Source organism: Micropterus salmoides, unplaced genomic scaffold (assembly GCF_014851395.1).
Source record: "Micropterus salmoides isolate LMB-PRFRI ecotype aquatic unplaced genomic scaffold, ASM1485139v1 Ms_hic_scaffold_1, whole genome shotgun sequence".
Classification (NCBI taxonomy): Eukaryota; Metazoa; Chordata; class Actinopteri; order Centrarchiformes; family Centrarchidae; genus Micropterus; species Micropterus salmoides.
The window spans coordinates 6,711,536-6,728,733 of record NW_024040040.1 but is presented as its reverse complement, the minus strand read 5'-3'; the positions used below and the strand labels follow the sequence as shown (position 1 = coordinate 6,728,733).

At 40.6% G+C, this 17,198-nt stretch overlaps 1 protein-coding gene across 2 annotated transcripts in view; it reads left to right on the top strand.

Moving 5' to 3' along the window:
* The window catches only part of LOC119900583 (double-stranded RNA-specific editase 1-like), a 69,412-nt gene that overhangs the window by 21,480 nt on the left and 30,734 nt on the right, over positions 1-17,198 (top strand). Inside the window, exon 2 of one of the 2 annotated variants that reach the window (XM_038715681.1) lies at positions 6,024-6,076. Coding sequence is in view for 1 of the 2 variants with exons in the window: in XM_038715674.1 (XP_038571602.1) it covers positions 9,395-9,494 (100 nt within the window). In the remaining variant the exon portion in view is untranslated. Of the gene's footprint in view, positions 1-6,023; positions 6,077-9,318; positions 9,495-17,198 lie in introns of those variants that run through there. The other variant, XM_038715674.1, reaches the window with a different exon arrangement.

Sequence of the window (17,198 nt, the reverse complement as noted above, 5' to 3'; positions counted from 1 at the left end):
AGCTGAAACGTCCGTCTTGGTTTGCGGAGAACAGTTAAGGTCAGCATGTGAGAGAGCTCAGAGGAGGATGCTTTCCCCTGCAGCTGAGGCACCAGGAGTCTGCTGCAGGATGAGGAATCCTGCATACTGAATACTTGTGCTTGTACAGATGACATTTGCAGCTACTGCAGGATGAGATTTTTTACACAACTTCAAGGTTTCAGTGCGTCTATGTTGTCCACATTGTGTGATCCCATCCACTACTTCTAATTCTCCAGCTATGTGCCATTTAACAGCTGCACAAGATGAGGACGCAACAAGATGCACAAATTAAAAGAGCTTCAGCTCAGATGATGGAACGCTATATGGAAATCAGACATTCCTGTTAGTTTCATGTGTTGATGTGAGGAAGGTTACAGCCTCCTCGTCGCTCCACGCACATCTGATGTTTGGGCTGATGCCAGCTTTTCTAGTTTTCGGTGACTGCTCTCCTCCAACACTGGGGGGATGTTTGATTTCTACTTGGAGACTGCAGAAGCTGATGGTGGAGTGCCACGTATAAGAGAAAATCAGGATAAACAGGAAAATAAATAGACTGATAAACAAAGATTCAATTTGGGATTATCATTTTCTTTTCATATTACAAACTGCTTTGCTCCCAAAACATACGTTTTCTCATAGCTTAATGAAATCATGTATAAAATGTAAAAACAGCAATTCATGGGTGCAGACTAGGCTGTTGAACATGGTGGTGCATCTGCAGTGGTATCCACCTCATACATACAGGAAAGTGTTATTAAAAGAAATAACAATCTAAAGGCTAATGATGGATCTAATCTTGCGTAACAAAGTCGACCAAGCTTTAATAACTTCTTTTTAGGTTCTATAGATCTACCTCTTTCTTATGTGGTTGGGCCAACCAACCGTTTTTAAGTCTGTCTTTAAGAGGATGTAATAAAAGAGTAACAGCGATCGTCCCTCCTGTCTGGCCCTTTGTTGTGAGACTACGCTGGAAGAAATAAGGTGCAAAGTTCTCCATTTGTGCAATAAGTCGATTTTTTTTTTTAGACCAATCAGTACTTTTTTTGTAACTAACATCAAATAGGTTTTGAAGGAAGTGTCAATCGGATCATGTTTCAATCAGCAACAGGAGGAAATATATTGTTTCTCGCAATCATATTTCTTTTGTTTTCCATCAGAGTATCTTATCTGCTAATATAATATCTTCTCGTAAGTTATGGTCTTGTTTAGGCACTGGCAGCACTAGGCTATTAAGGTTAGTGAAAGATCATGGTCTGGTTTAATACAGAAGAAGTCTGCAGTGACTTGAAGCCTGACGCACGACGTGTTTATTTACACTGAACTGAAACCTCCGTCTTTCCCTAACTGCAGCCAAAGTAAATCTAACCACCGATGGTAATCAGGATGTGAACGTCAGTCTCACTGTTCTCTCTGAACGTAATCCAGCCAGCCTTTACATTTATCTTCACAGTGTGGTTAGGGAAAACTGTTTGTGGCCGTTGTGTGTGTGTGTGTGTGTTCATTTCCAGTGTTGTGTCCAGACAACAAACCTGCCGCATCTCAGCAAGGAAACTTGGAACCACAAAAAGGGAATTTCATATTAAAACTGCTGTAACTTTCTAACTGTTTTAAGGGACTGACACTGGACTCTGTCCCTCATTTTGACAAAAGACTTGTGAGTATTGAAATACTTTACAAAAGCCACATGTGTCCTCTAATTCAGTGAAAAAGATACTCATTCATACTTTCTGTGTTTTGTTTATTTCAAAAGGTCCTACTGTGGACAGCTCCTGGTGCTGAATCACGTTTTCACCGTCCATCTTTTACGTGCAAAGTTTGGAGAATATGTTATCTTTAATAGAAGATGCTGCCTCTAGCGTAACCCAATGGACTGATCTCAAAGATCACGTCCAATCCCGCTGTCCGAATTGTTCAGTAGGTATATAAATACTGCAGCAGCTGCACTCTGCTCTGATGTGTTTCCATCAGGAGTTTAAATAAGTCAGCCAAACACTTCTAGACCTTTGTTACTCCCAGCTGGCTACAATATATGTAATCAGACAAACAAAATGACCAGTGCTAACAAACTGCTGTCTTTGTTTGTTTTTACTCCTGCCCTTGTAAAAGATGTTTGATATATAGTCACAAGATGCCGGCGGGACTGTGATATTGTTAAAAATGTTTTGGAAATAGAGCACTGTGATTGACACTCAGGACACATCGAGTTCAAAGACTTGCCTGCAGAGGCATTTTTAGCTCGACTTCAAGTTTAGCTGTGGTCCAGAGAGCTTTCCTTCGTTTAACACTTTATATCACAATCATATTTGGGTTGAAACCTTTACAGAGTGATTCATACTCTCAGGGTTTTTTAGTTTTTTTTAAAACAACATAATAGTAGAACAGAAACAGAACGTGGTGTGTTTCTCCGCATGAAGTACATAGCCTATATAAAAAAAGGCCTTTATAGGAAGAGAAAAAAATAATTGAAATAAAGTCAATAAAAAGAAAATTAATTAAAAAAATTTACTCAAAAGAAGGGAATTTCAGGAAAATATATGCCAAATTTCTCCAAATTTAGTAACCTGGAGTCTCAAAGAGAAAGTAATTATTTGCATTACAAAGATTTCATAAATAATACCAGTCCTGTGCAGCTGGGGGGTTCAGGGTTAAGCCATTTCTTTGACTGCTTTTCAAGCTGCTGTGCTTAATATTCCAAATAAGTATTTTTAATTTAATTTAATTTAAAATTTGTAGGTTCTGAATGCAGAAAATTCATTTGGGCAGAAGCTATGAACCTTCGCATAGGACCAAAGCAAGTTGTAATGATTGGCTTCCTGAGATTCACAATTTCTCCAGCAGCCAGAAGAGCCTGACAGATGGGACTAAAATATCTACGGAGACACTTCCAGCCAAAAGCTCTCCATGTGTTTGAGCATGATATCGTTCATGGAAATTCACAGTGTTTTGACCAAACCTCCATAAGAATTTTAATAATACTGTTTTTAATCTTAAAAAGAGTGACATTTTTACTTTACAAAATCATAATGACCAAAAGCAGTGAACAATAATTGAATGTAAACGGAAATGGAAGAAGTTGCGGAATCGACAGTAAGATGAGCTCACAGTGAAGCCTGTGTTTACGCTGTCATTGAGCGTGACCTTGGCTCCAGCTGCTGTTTTTCATGTCCTTGTCCAAACAGGTATCTGCTCACTCTACACACTCCTTTTTCTTTGATTAAAATCACAGAAATCAGAGGCTTGTTTTTACCGCAGCCCTGACTGTGATTATTTTCTGTGACTTGGGCAAACCTGATTAAAGTGCTGCTGAAGTGCTCTGCTGAAGCTCGCTGCTGGGCTCTGTTAGAGTTGGAGGAGAGGGCAGCGATTGTGTGTGTTTGTCCGTCCGTAGTCTAAGCAGCGCACATTCTTTGTTTAATTTGTGCGGGTATTACGGATGGAGTGCGGTACAAGCATTAGCATTTAACCAAAGTGGAAATGAAACTAATGTTTCCTAATGTCGGCCGGTTCCTCAGTAACACCACAATAAAAGTAGATTTTGTTATGATTGATCCAGCAGTGGATGAAGTATTTAGATTATTTTATTTAAGTAAAACTAGTACTAATACCTCACTGTAAAAATACTGTGTGACAAGTAAAAGTACTGCATTTAAAATGATATATTCTGGAAAAAGTACTTAAAGTAATGTAAGAGTACCCTGTGTCTGTACTATTATATGTTATTACTGAATGTAAAAGCAGGATTTTACTGTTGTAGTTGTTTGAGGTTGGACTATTTTGTATGAACCTGCAATTAATGGGTGTTTTCATTATGGATTCAATCAGGTGATAATTTTCTCCATTAAATGATTGATTAGTGAACCATGAAATGTTTTTACATGAGAAATTTCTTAAATGATCAACATAGTTGCCAATTATAATTATAAAAACAACTAATGTACTAGCTGTACTTGTGCAAACTGTTTAATTTATAACAAAATGTCATATTTTTAAAACTCTTGTGTGTTAAAGTCTTACTTTGTAATGTAACTAGTAGCTGAAGCTGTCAGATAAATGTAATGAAGTAAAACGCACAATATCTCCCTCTGAGATTAAGCGGAGAAGAAGTAGAAAGTGGCATGAAAAGAAAATACTCAAGTACAATACCTCTAATTTGTACATAAGAACAGTACTTTTGTAATAATTTTTAGTTACTTTCCACAACTGTTTTACACACAAGTGCATAACCAGCATTTGCTTTATAATTGAATATATATATATATATATATATATATATATATATATATATGAGAAAGCCAGCCAAATAAAGGTTACAAGAAAACAAACCTACACAGAAAAGAAAAAAAAGGAAAGAAAGCTAAAACATAAATTAATACAAACTACTAAAATACATGACCACGGGGAAAACATATTTAAGTAAATAAATATTTTGTATAAAAAAGGGTAAAAGACTGTTGGCTGCCATTTTTGCTATTTAACACAGTAATCGTGGCCACTATTTAATAACTTAAATGACAATTTTTCTTCCTCTGCTGCTAACGGAGTTGTTCACCGTTCAAGTAAAGGTACTTTTTTAATAACGCACTAGGAAATATTTTATTTTAATGTCTTGAAATTTAAGCTGCTAACTTTGCTTTTTTATGCAACACATTAGATGAATCTAGTAAAAACATTTTTGTTTGAAGAAGAATGAACAATCCCAGCAAAAATGAGTGCCGTGTTCGGCATGAGGTAATTGATTTGATCTTTAATGAACAATATACACACACAGAGAACAAGAAAGCCACAACAAAATACAGATTCCGTCCAACATGCGTGTGCAAAATAGAAATATAAAGTGTAAATGATACCTTTTGGCTTTTTACACAAACAAGGTTGTTGACAGAATACAAACACACATTTTATGATTGTGGCCGTTAATAAAATAGTACATAGGTTGGTTACTGCAGTGCAGCGGCCCAAAGATCTTCACTCAAACAGTGTGAGACCAGACACCCTGCGGAGAAACCTCATTGGCTGTTTGCAAGAGCATAATTTAGACTGTCTCCCTAACTTTTCTTCTTACTAAAATCTCTCTGAACCGGGTCCGTCTAGCCACCGTAGTCCAGAGAGGCTAGTCGAAATGCCCTGGGTTTTGCCTGTCAGGTGACCCTATCTTTCTAAGTGGAGGGAAGCGCCTACTTTTATTATGAAAATCTCAACAGCCAATGTCTTCATATCATGAGTTGTTACTGTCAAGGTTCCCAACGCCTGAATCTGTCCATCTGGCATCGGAAGTCAAACAAACCCACAGACAATGATGATGATATTGGGTTTTGGCCTGTTCCAAAATCGACATGGCTCCAAGAATATCCTTAGAATCTGGAAGGTTTTTACCCTTGTGTGATTTTTGGTGTCTTCATTTGTGAGCTGGAATATTGTATTTCAGTCCCTAATAGACGTCTGAAATTCTTTTCTTTAGCTTAATTAAACAGAACTAACATAATGAAATGTTGTGACAGCCTGAAGGTTTCAGAGCTGTGTCTCTGTGAGACTGACACAGAAAGCTCCTCTGAGTATCGTGTAATTGTAATCTTGAATATTATCCCTGACTGTGGGACATGAGATCAAGGACTGCCTGCGTTGCTTCCTCTTGTATGCTGAAAATATTGGAATGTGCCTCTTCATAACAACCAGCTCCTTCAGCTCAGATGAATTTTAATGTGCACAGAAGAGTGGGAGGAGAGGGAGCAGTGTAGGAAGAAGGAAAAGCACGTGTAGTTCTATCTGATCCTGCCAGTGTGGGGATGTAAAGTGCAGCTGCGCCACCTACAGGCCGCTCACTGTAAACTCAGCATGTAGACGTACTTTAAAATCATCATTTGTGCAGGAAGGCCTGCCCAGATACTTCGCCTTTTGACCTGCTATTCTTATCTTTTATCATGTCTCTACTAATGCGTGTTAATATTGAGTCTGTGAACTGGAATTACATCATAAAAGTAAAATCCCTGTTTTCTTTATTTCAGAGCACAGTATTGGTGAAGTCCTTCCAGACCCCGAAGAAGAAGACATAAACCAGGTAGACTGACTCTGCATGTCTTTTTCCCTGTGACTGTATGTTTATGTTTAAACAGAATATGAAAGAGGTATCGCATCCCCGTAGAGTTAGGGGTGATCAAAATTAAAGCAGCAGAGGCTGAGATATTCCGATCTTTAGACCAGAGTGTGACTCCACAAACACTGGATCCTACATTTCCCATCATGCTTATTTTGCTTAGATCCTCTGCTTGTAAATGTCCATGTGTTTCAAACTTCATGCCATCAAGACACTTTTATCCAAAGTCACTTACATTTGAAAAAACAACGCACAAGCATCAACAAAGCATCAGTAAAGTAAGAGATCTACAAGTAACAATAAATACGAGTTAGAGCTATTGGGCGTCACTGGGGTAAATACCAAGGGAAAGAGGTAAGAGTCAATGAATAGTGCAGTCGATACCAGTGAACTGTAAGGAGATAAAAGAAGAAGAAGAAGAGCACAGGAAGTGCATTTTAGAGGTGCTATAAGTTTGTTGAAGCTCCAAGCTGAGATAAGGCTGATGACATCACTATGACATCATCAGGGTTATTGCCCCCAAAGCCACAGAAGATATTATATTACTTTTTTCACAGGCAAACTAGTACTACTTTTGACTATGTGTAAAAGTGTTTGAATGCCTCTTTTAAGCATTGGCTGGTATTAAGCTTTATTTATTAGCTTTTTTCTGAATTTACATATAAAACTCCACATATGCAGCAGTTCAACTTTAGCAACTCCTCTCCAAACTGGCCACAACAGCACCCCCCTGTGGCAAACTAGTGAAAACACCTGTAGGGGTTAAACACAGGTATGTACATAGGCAGGTTTGAATGGAGAGCAGTGAATTTTGGTCCTGTGAAGTACTACTACATGGCCACTTCCTGCTGGCACCAGGGTCCACTGCCCATGATTGCGCAGCATAAGACGCAGTTTAATAACATAGAGCAATGCAGGAACTCTGTAGTTCTGGTAGCTGCAAGGCTTGCTGCATCCGGCTGCTCCAACAAAAGGTATTTTGGCCTGGAATGGAACCCTCGATGCAGACTTTGGTTGGCTTCACTGTTCAAACTCTTGCTTAAAATACATTTCTAGCCAAAAGAAAGACGTTGCAGTAATGTTGCATTACTTGCTGACACACAGTAAATATATAGGGCCCTGTTTAAATTATCTATAGTGTGCACCCCACGTCCAATTCCACTTTTGCTTGTTAAACGGTGCATAATCTGGGTGTAAAGTAAAGTAAATGTAACATGAATTAAACCAATCATCTCCCTTTCCCTTTTTAAAGCGTGCACCTGGTGCATTGCTATTCAAATGGCGAATGAAAGGGGAGTGCATTGAAGGTCTCTCTGAACCAAAGAGTAATATTAGGCAGGATTTCATCTAATTCAAATGTACTGTAGCTCCTTGGAGGGTGAGCCTTTGAGAAAGCTCGACATCTGTCTTAATTTTCACCTGAAAGACTTCATTGAGTTCCCTTCCACAAGTGCAGAAATGAGGCCGTGCAGGTGTAACTGACACTCAGTGCATTGAGGGAAGGCTATTTAAAGAAGCATATTTGTATGTAACCTGTGGAGAGTTTAGTAGTTGATGGTTTCACTGTTGCCCAGAAGAGGGCAGCGCTGACTTTCAAACTGCCGAGGCATCACTTTACAGTTTTCCTTGAACACCCACTGCATGCATTATTTTACAAATCCTTTCTATTTAATAAAGCCTGTCTTCATACATTATAGACTAATATACAATGTAAAGGAAAACACAAAACTGTTGCAGCGGTGATGAAGAACAGGTGTAATCTGCTTGTCAAAGTACCCCTTGGGGTATAATGGTAGTTTCTGACACTGCCACTAGGTGTCACCAAGTGAGAAAAAAAGGCTGCATCCACTCAGTAAGACCAGCTTGTAACAAAGGTTTTCTTTTCTACGTTTGTAATCCCCAAGCTCAAGCTAAAATTCTTTTCTCAGACTTGAGAAAGCTCTTCTAGAGACACAGATGACAACTCTTTTCGCAGGCTGAATAGTACTCCTCATTAAAATATTATTGATGCATGTTTTCCTCCAGTGATCTCGCAAGGACACGTGGTTTAATTTAACTTGGCTTTTACCAGAAGCGCATGTCATCTTATAAACCATACACTATGCATATACAGTATTAAACAGTTGCGATGCTCCATCAGAGAGGGTTGAAGGGGGTTGCTTTTTTTATTGCAAACGTGTCAAACTCCTGAGAAAAATATCAGGATTTTTAACACTGAACGCTTCATTAAATGATGCATCAGTCATTTCTGTTTGGTGATGAGCAGGTAGTGTTTAGAGCTTTTTCACTGTAAACTCCTGCCTGTTGCTGAGGGGCTGGTGGCAGCGCTGAGGGCTGTAAAACCAAAACAATAAAAACAAAACTACAAAGATCTTCAGAGTAATAATTGGTAGTTTGTTTGTCACTACAACAACCCCATTTACATGTCACGTAAGACATTTCCACCGCAGGAAGACCCTTAATAGATGGGTAGTACTTTCCAAAAGTGACAGACCCAGTCATTAAAACATTAAAAACACTGAATAAACAACAATAAACAGCAACAGTTATTTTATCTACCATCAACAGTAGTATCACGCCTTTTACGTTACAAAGTTATTCCTAGCAACATGTGCTTGTTTGCTTGGTCCAAACAAGTTGAGCTTGGTTCATCTCTTGCCGTGCATTTTTTGCATCTACAATAGCAGATGTCTATCTGAACACAGCCTTATAGGGATTGTTTTTATTGAATGAGAAACTATGATCATGAAGCCATGTGAGATTGTTTGATATTAGAGCAGAACCTTAACATCTTTGGTTCACTGAATATGTTGCCAAACATCTGTAAAAGTACTATGTGTTGCTTTATCCAGAATTACTAAGTAATGTTTCCTTTAATGATTTTGCTGTTTTCCCCTTTGCAGCTACTCTAAATACTTGTACAATGTAGCAACGAATGCATATTCAAAAGGGGTTTTTGGTATTTTTTTCAAGAGCAGTTGCTTGCCAAGTTCATCATAGCCCAGGGTACAGATAGAGAGAGAGAGAGGAGAGTAGGGTAGGGGGGGCAGGAGACATCCCAGCCCATTTATCTGACAGCCATTTACCACAGCGAGCCAGTGTGCCAGCAGCTCTGTGCCTGCTTCATGGTAGACTGGCTGTCCCTCCCCCTCCCTCCCCTTCTCTGTCCAAAGTTGTTTAGGCATACTCTGTGTCTACGCTTAGCGTTAGGCTGAGAGTGGGGAACACATCAGAGCCTGCAGGGTAGCTGAGGGGACATATCAGCGTCTGTGAGCCCGAGCCATGGCTCTGCTGCTGGACAGCTCTCACACCACGGCCGCCTACTGCTGCCTGATCCGCCGCAGGTTCAAGAGGAGGAGAAAGAAACGCTCCGAGCGCAAAGGTATCCTCCGCGCTGTACCTGCTGCTTCACTCTGACGTTGTTTGTTTGTGTGTTATAGGAAAATTCTGACTTTAGAACTGCGCTGCTGTTTGGAGGATTGTGTTAGCTCATCATGGGAAGGTCAGATGAATCTCAGAGGGCTTCTGTTGGAAATGATTGGTCTTTTTCGGAGCTGCTTGTTGTCCTATACTTTATGTTGTGCTGACGCCTGTGCTGAATAAATGCTCTGGTTAGAACAAGGCAAAACTCAGAATTATCTTGCATCTCTGATGTCACTAGTTACTGTGTTTTTTCTTTGCTCTTGATGATAAAGTTTTCTATTTTACCTCTATAGGCATCAATTTTCGATGACTTTGTCATGGAAATAGCACAAGATAATAGATTTCAAGTGTAAATTATGCTAGATTATGCATGTTTTCATCAAACCCCAAAGTATTTAAGGTCTTTGTTGCTATTTGTTTTGGAACTATATAACATCAAAACAAAGACGCAAAAAGAAGGCATTTTTAATATTGTGTCAGTATTTTGGTTATGTTTTCATGACTTGTGATATCAAAACAAAAAAATGTATCTTTTCATGTGATTAGAGTGAAGTGCCAATATTATCGTCCGATATGATCTGACTGCAGATATAGCGTTATTGGTGTTTATAACAGCCGATAAATGACAGCTAAAAAAGAAATAGAGATCGTTCAATCATGTTATAAGTGTTGTCCTTTTATAGTTTGTCCACCAGAGGGCGCTTTGCAACTCTCCCACTGGCAACGCTCCACAAATCCACCACAAAACCAATCAGCAGACATAATCAGATATTCTTTTGTTCAAAGAACTATTTATAAATTTTTTACACAAAATTGTGTTGTGTTATCTTGGCGAGATATAAATACTACACATAACAACTCTTAGGAGACAGTTCTCAACAGAAATACTCCCATATAGGTCTTTTGTGCAGCCACATTATTACGACCCATATTTGTGTTTGTTGTGGCTGCGCCCTCTAGTGGCCATACAACAGTAGCAAAGAAGGACATTGGGTGATGTTTATAATTCAGTATTATGTAGCTGCAGTTTCAGGACCGCAATCCTAACCTAAGTTATTGATTATATGCATGTCGACCAGTTAACCCTACAGCTGCGCACATCAGCCCGACGTGCTAGCACACAGGGTTAACCTCCTTCGTGTTGCTGTGTATTACCACCACCACTCCACTAGATGGCGCTGTCACAAGCTTCATACTATTGCCGGAGGCTGCAGTTTCAGGACCATAGTTCTTTTGCGACAGCACCATCTAGTGGAGTGTTGGTGGTAATGCACAGCAACGCAAAGGAGGTTAATCTGTAACTTAAGTTTAGGCACACACTTGGTGATGGCTGTGGTAAGGATACCTGGCTTCAGGGGGGCTGTCAAGAGTAACATAGCTAGCCAGCCAGCTAGCTTGCAGTATCAAAGTAAACAAGCGTCCTAGAAATGCAGTTCCGGTCCTAGGATTGCAGTCTTGAAACTGCAGCCTCCGGTACTGCAGCGACATACTACTCTTATTATTAGGGAGGTTGGATGGTCAAACCCCTGACTTTCAGTCGAGAGAACGGTGTTTGAGTCTCTGACTTACGTGACATGACTTCCGTTATTTCAGAAGAATACTTTATTAATCCAGCAAGGGGAAATTCAATGTTTTTTTACTCTGTTGTTATTATAATACATAGGTTCAAAATACACACACATGCACAGACATATACACATGAAACAACACATGTAGACATGTCAGAGAGAGGGGGCTGCCGCTTAGATCTCTGGTCCGAGCAGGACTCAAAAGGGGGACCCTCCGGTTTCCAAGCCGAAGCCCTTCCGCGCTGAGCTACTCCTGCCCTATTGACTTCTGTGACGTGACCTATGTAGTTTACTTACTTTAACCCAAACCACCACATTTTCCTAAACCTAACCAAACTGTGACCATTTCACAACGTTAACCACGTGTTTCATGTCATGTGACTTGGTCCGGTCCGCTTGGTCACAGATAAACAACCGGCAAACATTTTGTTGTTTAGGTTGGAGGGCAGGTTGAATGTTAGATAATAATTTTCTTAAACTCCAATGTCCAGTCATCTGTAGCTTTAAATGTGTGTGGCTCAGTACCGCTGACTTTATCTTTTGAGAATGCACAAAACATGATTGGTCTGGACATGCAGGGTCTCATGACTGCGGTGCTGATTACATGTGGTATTGTTTTGTATGCCTATGATCAGTTACTGGCAGTGACTGGGCTGTGCGCTGGTTCTTGTCCATGCATTGTTGCTACACGAATTGACACCAGACAAGAATGAAGGTGTAGGTGTGAGTGGAGTGGTTTTTATCAAGAAACACATTTCTTACACACAGTGCTGAAATAATCACTCACTGAGTGTTGATTTATCCAGAAAGAACAAAAAAGGTCTGCAAATATTGATTTATGATTCACTTGTGCTCACAAGTCTCTCGCCACATGCCTGTCAAACCCTGCATGCTTCTCACTGCAGTCATATCTTCTAACTGTGCAAGACATTTGGAAAAGGAATCAGTAAGAAAATGCATTTGTGAAACTTTGCATTTACTTCATCACTTAGTAAATATCAGCTATGTATGTATTCAGTCTTATATCTGGCTAAACGAGTGTTTGCTCTCAAGGCACAGACCAGCACTCCAGCTCTGCTCAAGTCTTTCCCTGTTCCATCGTGCTTCGTTGGCTCTGTGCATGATTGCAGACGTCTGCTAATATTTTCACTGGCTGCAAAACTCAAGTGCACTTAATCCTCACATTAATTCAAATTTCAGCTATCACCACGAAAAGCCAAAGCAGCAGGTGCACAGCGATTTTTCATCTTTCCATACCACTTGGGGATATTCAATTTAGCCTAACTGTTATTCATGGAGAGTGTGGTAAACAGTATTAATGTGTAAAAGCTATTGTACATACTTTGCATGCGGGGCGAGTAAGGAGCCCATCATTTCCGTGTCCCTGCTAAGCGGGGTGCTGTGAGATGAACTGAAGTGTGAGTTTAATCTACTGGGAGCATAAGTGAATTTCAGACGAGGTATAAGCCGATGTGCTCTGTGAGGCGTGTACCGCACGCTGCCGCTAAGGGATGTGTCTGTCGGCCCAAAACCGCAGCCGCAGATCTCTGTCTGGCAAACAGCCGCCGCTCTGTGATGTGGAGGAGTTGATACAGCCCCCCCCAACACTCCTTTCTCTCCCCCCTGCCCTGACTCCCCCACTCCCTACGCCCTGCACCCGGGGTTTGGCCTGAAGCTCTGCTGATAACCCAGACTCTTCTCTGAAACCCCTGAGGCTTAGGTTCGTGAGCTCCGCTGTGGGCTCACAAACACACACACCTCCTCCACCCCCGCTGTCCATCAAAACGCTGCATCAGACAGGCAGAGAAGGATGCAGCACCACAGCATGAAGGGCAGACTCATGCATCTGTTTTACTAATGTTGACTTTTTATTGAAACCAGGTTTAATAAGTAGTCTTTGACCACTCAAAGCGCTTTACAATACATGTCACAATCACACACTAATGGCTGCCAGCTGCTCATCGGAGTGAAACTAACATTCACAATCGCTCATCATTCTGGGGTTCAGTATCTTGCTCAAGGACACAACATGCAGACTGGAGGAGCCCGGGATCGAACCACCGACCTTCCGATCAGTGGATGACCTGCTTTAACTCCTGAGCCACAAACTGCAGGTTACTCACAGGGCAGAGCTTTTTATCGCCCCCTTCTGACAGAGAGAGAACGTCGCCACAGACACCAGATTTAGGAACTCCGGTATACTGTGAAAAACAAAAAATACCTGGTGATGATTAATCAGCATTGTGTGAACTTGTTTGGAAAGAGCTTAAATGCAAAAGTCGCTCAAGAGCCAAGATTTCCATTTAAAATACATTGATTTATCAGCTTAAATCATCCCATCTGCCAAGAATAAAGATGAACTATATGAAGAGAAATGTTCCTGTCAGGTGTCAAATCTTCTGCATCAACAGAAAAGTAATTAATTAATAATTAAGAGTGAAATACAAAAGTAGCTGCAGTTACATGAACCAGTTTTCTGTGATGATTCCTTCAAAACTTTTACATGCTAGCTGCTCTTTATTGCGCTCTTACAGTGGTGGGAAACGTAACTTAAAAAAGGCTTAAAAGTTAGCAGAGACTCCAGTCTGCATCGTTTTCTATACACTTAATTGGTAAACCACAGAATTGCAAACTGAATGACATATGATGAGGTGACGTTTTTGTTCTTCTGTCCTCTCCCTCGCCCACATGTGCACTGGCTTTGTGTCTCCCACAGGCAGAGAAAGGTGCACAAGGAGAATAGCTCTTTATGCAGCTGCTGAAAGAAACTCAGTCTTTCGACGTACGCAATGCTGCACAAAATGAAGGGTTTTAGATTAATTTGAATAGACAGGATAATTAATATGTAGGAATTATTGACTCTAATTTAACACCATTAAATTGAGCCATTGTCAGGATTCAACCATATCACATAATAATACATGGCCTGTTGTAATCATCTATAACTAATTACTGCACAGCGGCAGAAATTAACCTTACTTATTCTATCAGGGTCTGTCTGACAGGATGATCAGTGCCCTGACTTCTATAGTTACATCTTTTGATTAGAATGACACCTAAAGAAAAGAGCTGCTGCTAGTGTGTGTCACTTTGCAAAGGACATTATATAACTAGAAGTAACTATAGCTTTTAAATAAATGCAGTTGAATGAATATTTCCATTTCCTCTCCATATTCTGATGGACTGTTGTTGTTATCACAGAAACTCCAGTCCGTAGACTTTATTTAGAGGGATAAGGTCCCACAAATAACAATCACTGAAAGAGGCTCTGGCAAAACTGCTGTTTTTAAATCACATTCCTGAGCAGAGAAATCTGCCCTTCGTCACAGGGTTCTGCAGTCACATGTAGAGTTTAAGATACTTTAGATTTGTGGCCTATCTTCGGATCTTATTTGGATCACATTGCATCAACATTGACAAAGCACTCCAAACAATGCATCCATGTGCCCACGAGTCCGCCTTTAAGGAACTTAGAAACAATAGGAATATGATTATTACCGGGGAAAAAACTAAAGGGGATGTTCGTTAATGTGCTAACTGTCAAAGTTGAAGACAGCTGAGAGCTTGGACAGTACTTCCAAGCGTGAGACATACCCTGCTTGTTAGGCATCAGTAGACAGCACCAACCTGCGCCCTGCACCCCCGCCTGCCTGTCCATCAGCTCCTGGTCTTGCTAATCCCGAGGCTGTGGGGTGTGAAATTCAACATCAGCCCTGAGCTTCCTGTCCTCACCCCTCGCTCTCTCCCGCTCTCTCTGGGAGATAGTGGAGGGCTTGGCCTTGACTGGGGTGAGGAAAACAGTGATAGCCATCTGTTGTGCGCGGCGAGGCCGGTGATGCAGAGAGAATGGGGTGGAGGAGGGTCAGCGAGTGCAAGGGGGAACCTGAAATCTGTTATGCCGACCTTCTGCAAAATATAAAAGTCGGGAAAATGAATGAGCAAAGTCAAAGCCTGTCGCCTGGTAGACAGCTGTCACACAGGCATTAAGACGAGCGGAGTACAACATTTTAAATATAGTGACTTTCAGTAGCTGCAATGACAGAATTGGCTTCATTTTATAGCATCAAAGAGTGCTACAAACATTTAAATTTGTGACTAGAAAAGCCAGGAACTTAAGTGTCTGGATGTAGAGCCCCTAGAGTCCCACAGATTTTTTTTTTTATAGTTGTTAAGGAATATGAAAAGCTGCTTTACAAATGCTTCAATTCATGTTGGGAAATTAACTTACCTTCCGTCAGAAGAGGAGATTGACAGCAACTGAATTTCGGTCCAGAGCAGGGGGTAGTTCCAGGTTGTGGAAAAAGAAAAAGTTTTTCTGTGGGCTCCATTAGGCTCCTGCAGGTTTGGGGCCATAGAGCATGAGCAATGTGTTCGGATTGAAAGTGAACAAAGTTTTTGCCTTAATAGTGCAAATTTCGTTTGGGGACACGTCTTCACGCCTTCACCGTGGGCGATTTTGCATTTAATTACATCTTTCCTTTGACTTTGTATGTAGGTGCACTGCCTCTGAAATTCACTTAACATTCTGTCTGGACATAATCTTTCTTTGGGTGAGTTGTTTGACTTTTGCTGACCCCCTCATAGTCATGGAAGGCATGAAAGTGATTTACTCAAATGGCAAACTTTGATAATGCAGAGTCACTTTAAAGCATTTCAGATATTAGGTTATTGAAGATATAGCCGTGCATATGTAAGGCAATAAATGGCAAGAAATATCAGTACAGAAATGCCAAAGATAAGTTTGAGATCATTTAGTAACCGTGTCTACACTGTAAAATATTTTACACACATCTTGGCCACAACTCGTTAATAACAATGTAGTTGTTTTAACCTCTCAAATAATCAATAGTGGTATCAGCCTAAAAAATACAGTATCAGTCTGACTGTATTTGTGATGCATCTATCCGACTTTTAACAGCTGTTTTATTTGTAATAACTGTCGTGGGAAAAGGTCTTTTTAGGCCAGTAAGCCAGGAAGGCAATTATAAACCACCTGTTTTATCCTTTAGGTATTTAAAAGTTGAAAAATACACCTTCAATCAAGGTTTAGTCACCAACACAACCAAGAGTCACCTACATTTTGTTCAAAGTTATGATGGTGTACAAACCTGTTATGTTGAGCCAAGCTGCCGCAGGGCAAGGAACTATTTAAAAGCATGAGCTTGTTGCTACTGAAATCACATTTTCATTTTTGGTTTCACCATTTTGAATGCGTCTTTATTTGTTGATGTAATATTAACCCCTTGGACTGACAGAGAAAATAACCCTATGTGGACACATGGTCAAGACCCCTTGGCGACAGTTTGTAACGCACTGGGAAGCCCCTTAGTGTGGTAGCTCAACATAGTGCAGGAAGCCCTGTCGCGTTGTTTATGAACGCTAAAGGTGGGTGTAGGATGAACGGGTGAACCACACACCGGACTTTCACCGGTGGTTGTTTCCCGTGTGAAACAAAAAGTCAGCATTAAATGTTTTTATTTAAGTTACATAAGTTGCGTTACTTAACGTTACTTAATTTAGGTGAGTTAAGTCACGTCAACCAAACTGCAACTTTTAACAATGGTAACCACTAGTTTTATTTTGAAAATATAACCAGACATTGCATTGTTATAATATAACCAGAGCCCTACACATCCAAAAACAAAGCTGACGCCAAGGAGTGTTTAACAAGCGCCCAACAAACGTGTTGTAAAGGCCGTAGACTCCGTAAGTGAGCAGAATCTTGTGGCTAAAAACCTGTAACCACAGTAAGGAGATGTTCTCCCATGGGAAAACATTCTTGCTCTACTGGTTCCTCAGTGTGCATGCCTCCATGTCCCAGTTGGCCCCCACAAGCATGTAGTTAGCAGCAATTTTCAGGCCCAGGAGGCCCCCGGCCACCTGTGCTAGCGTTAAATGAAAATGAGAGCTAGGGGAACAGTGGGGTAGAGGGGGAATAAACTGGCAAAGTTGCACAACATAGACAGCAGAGAGTCCCGAGGCTGACAGGAAAATATCTTACTGCAACATAAAAACATTCACAGAGGCAATAAATTTATAGACCATATCATATCAACGCTTTGGTAGTGGGGTCTACAATAAATCTCATCCATCCA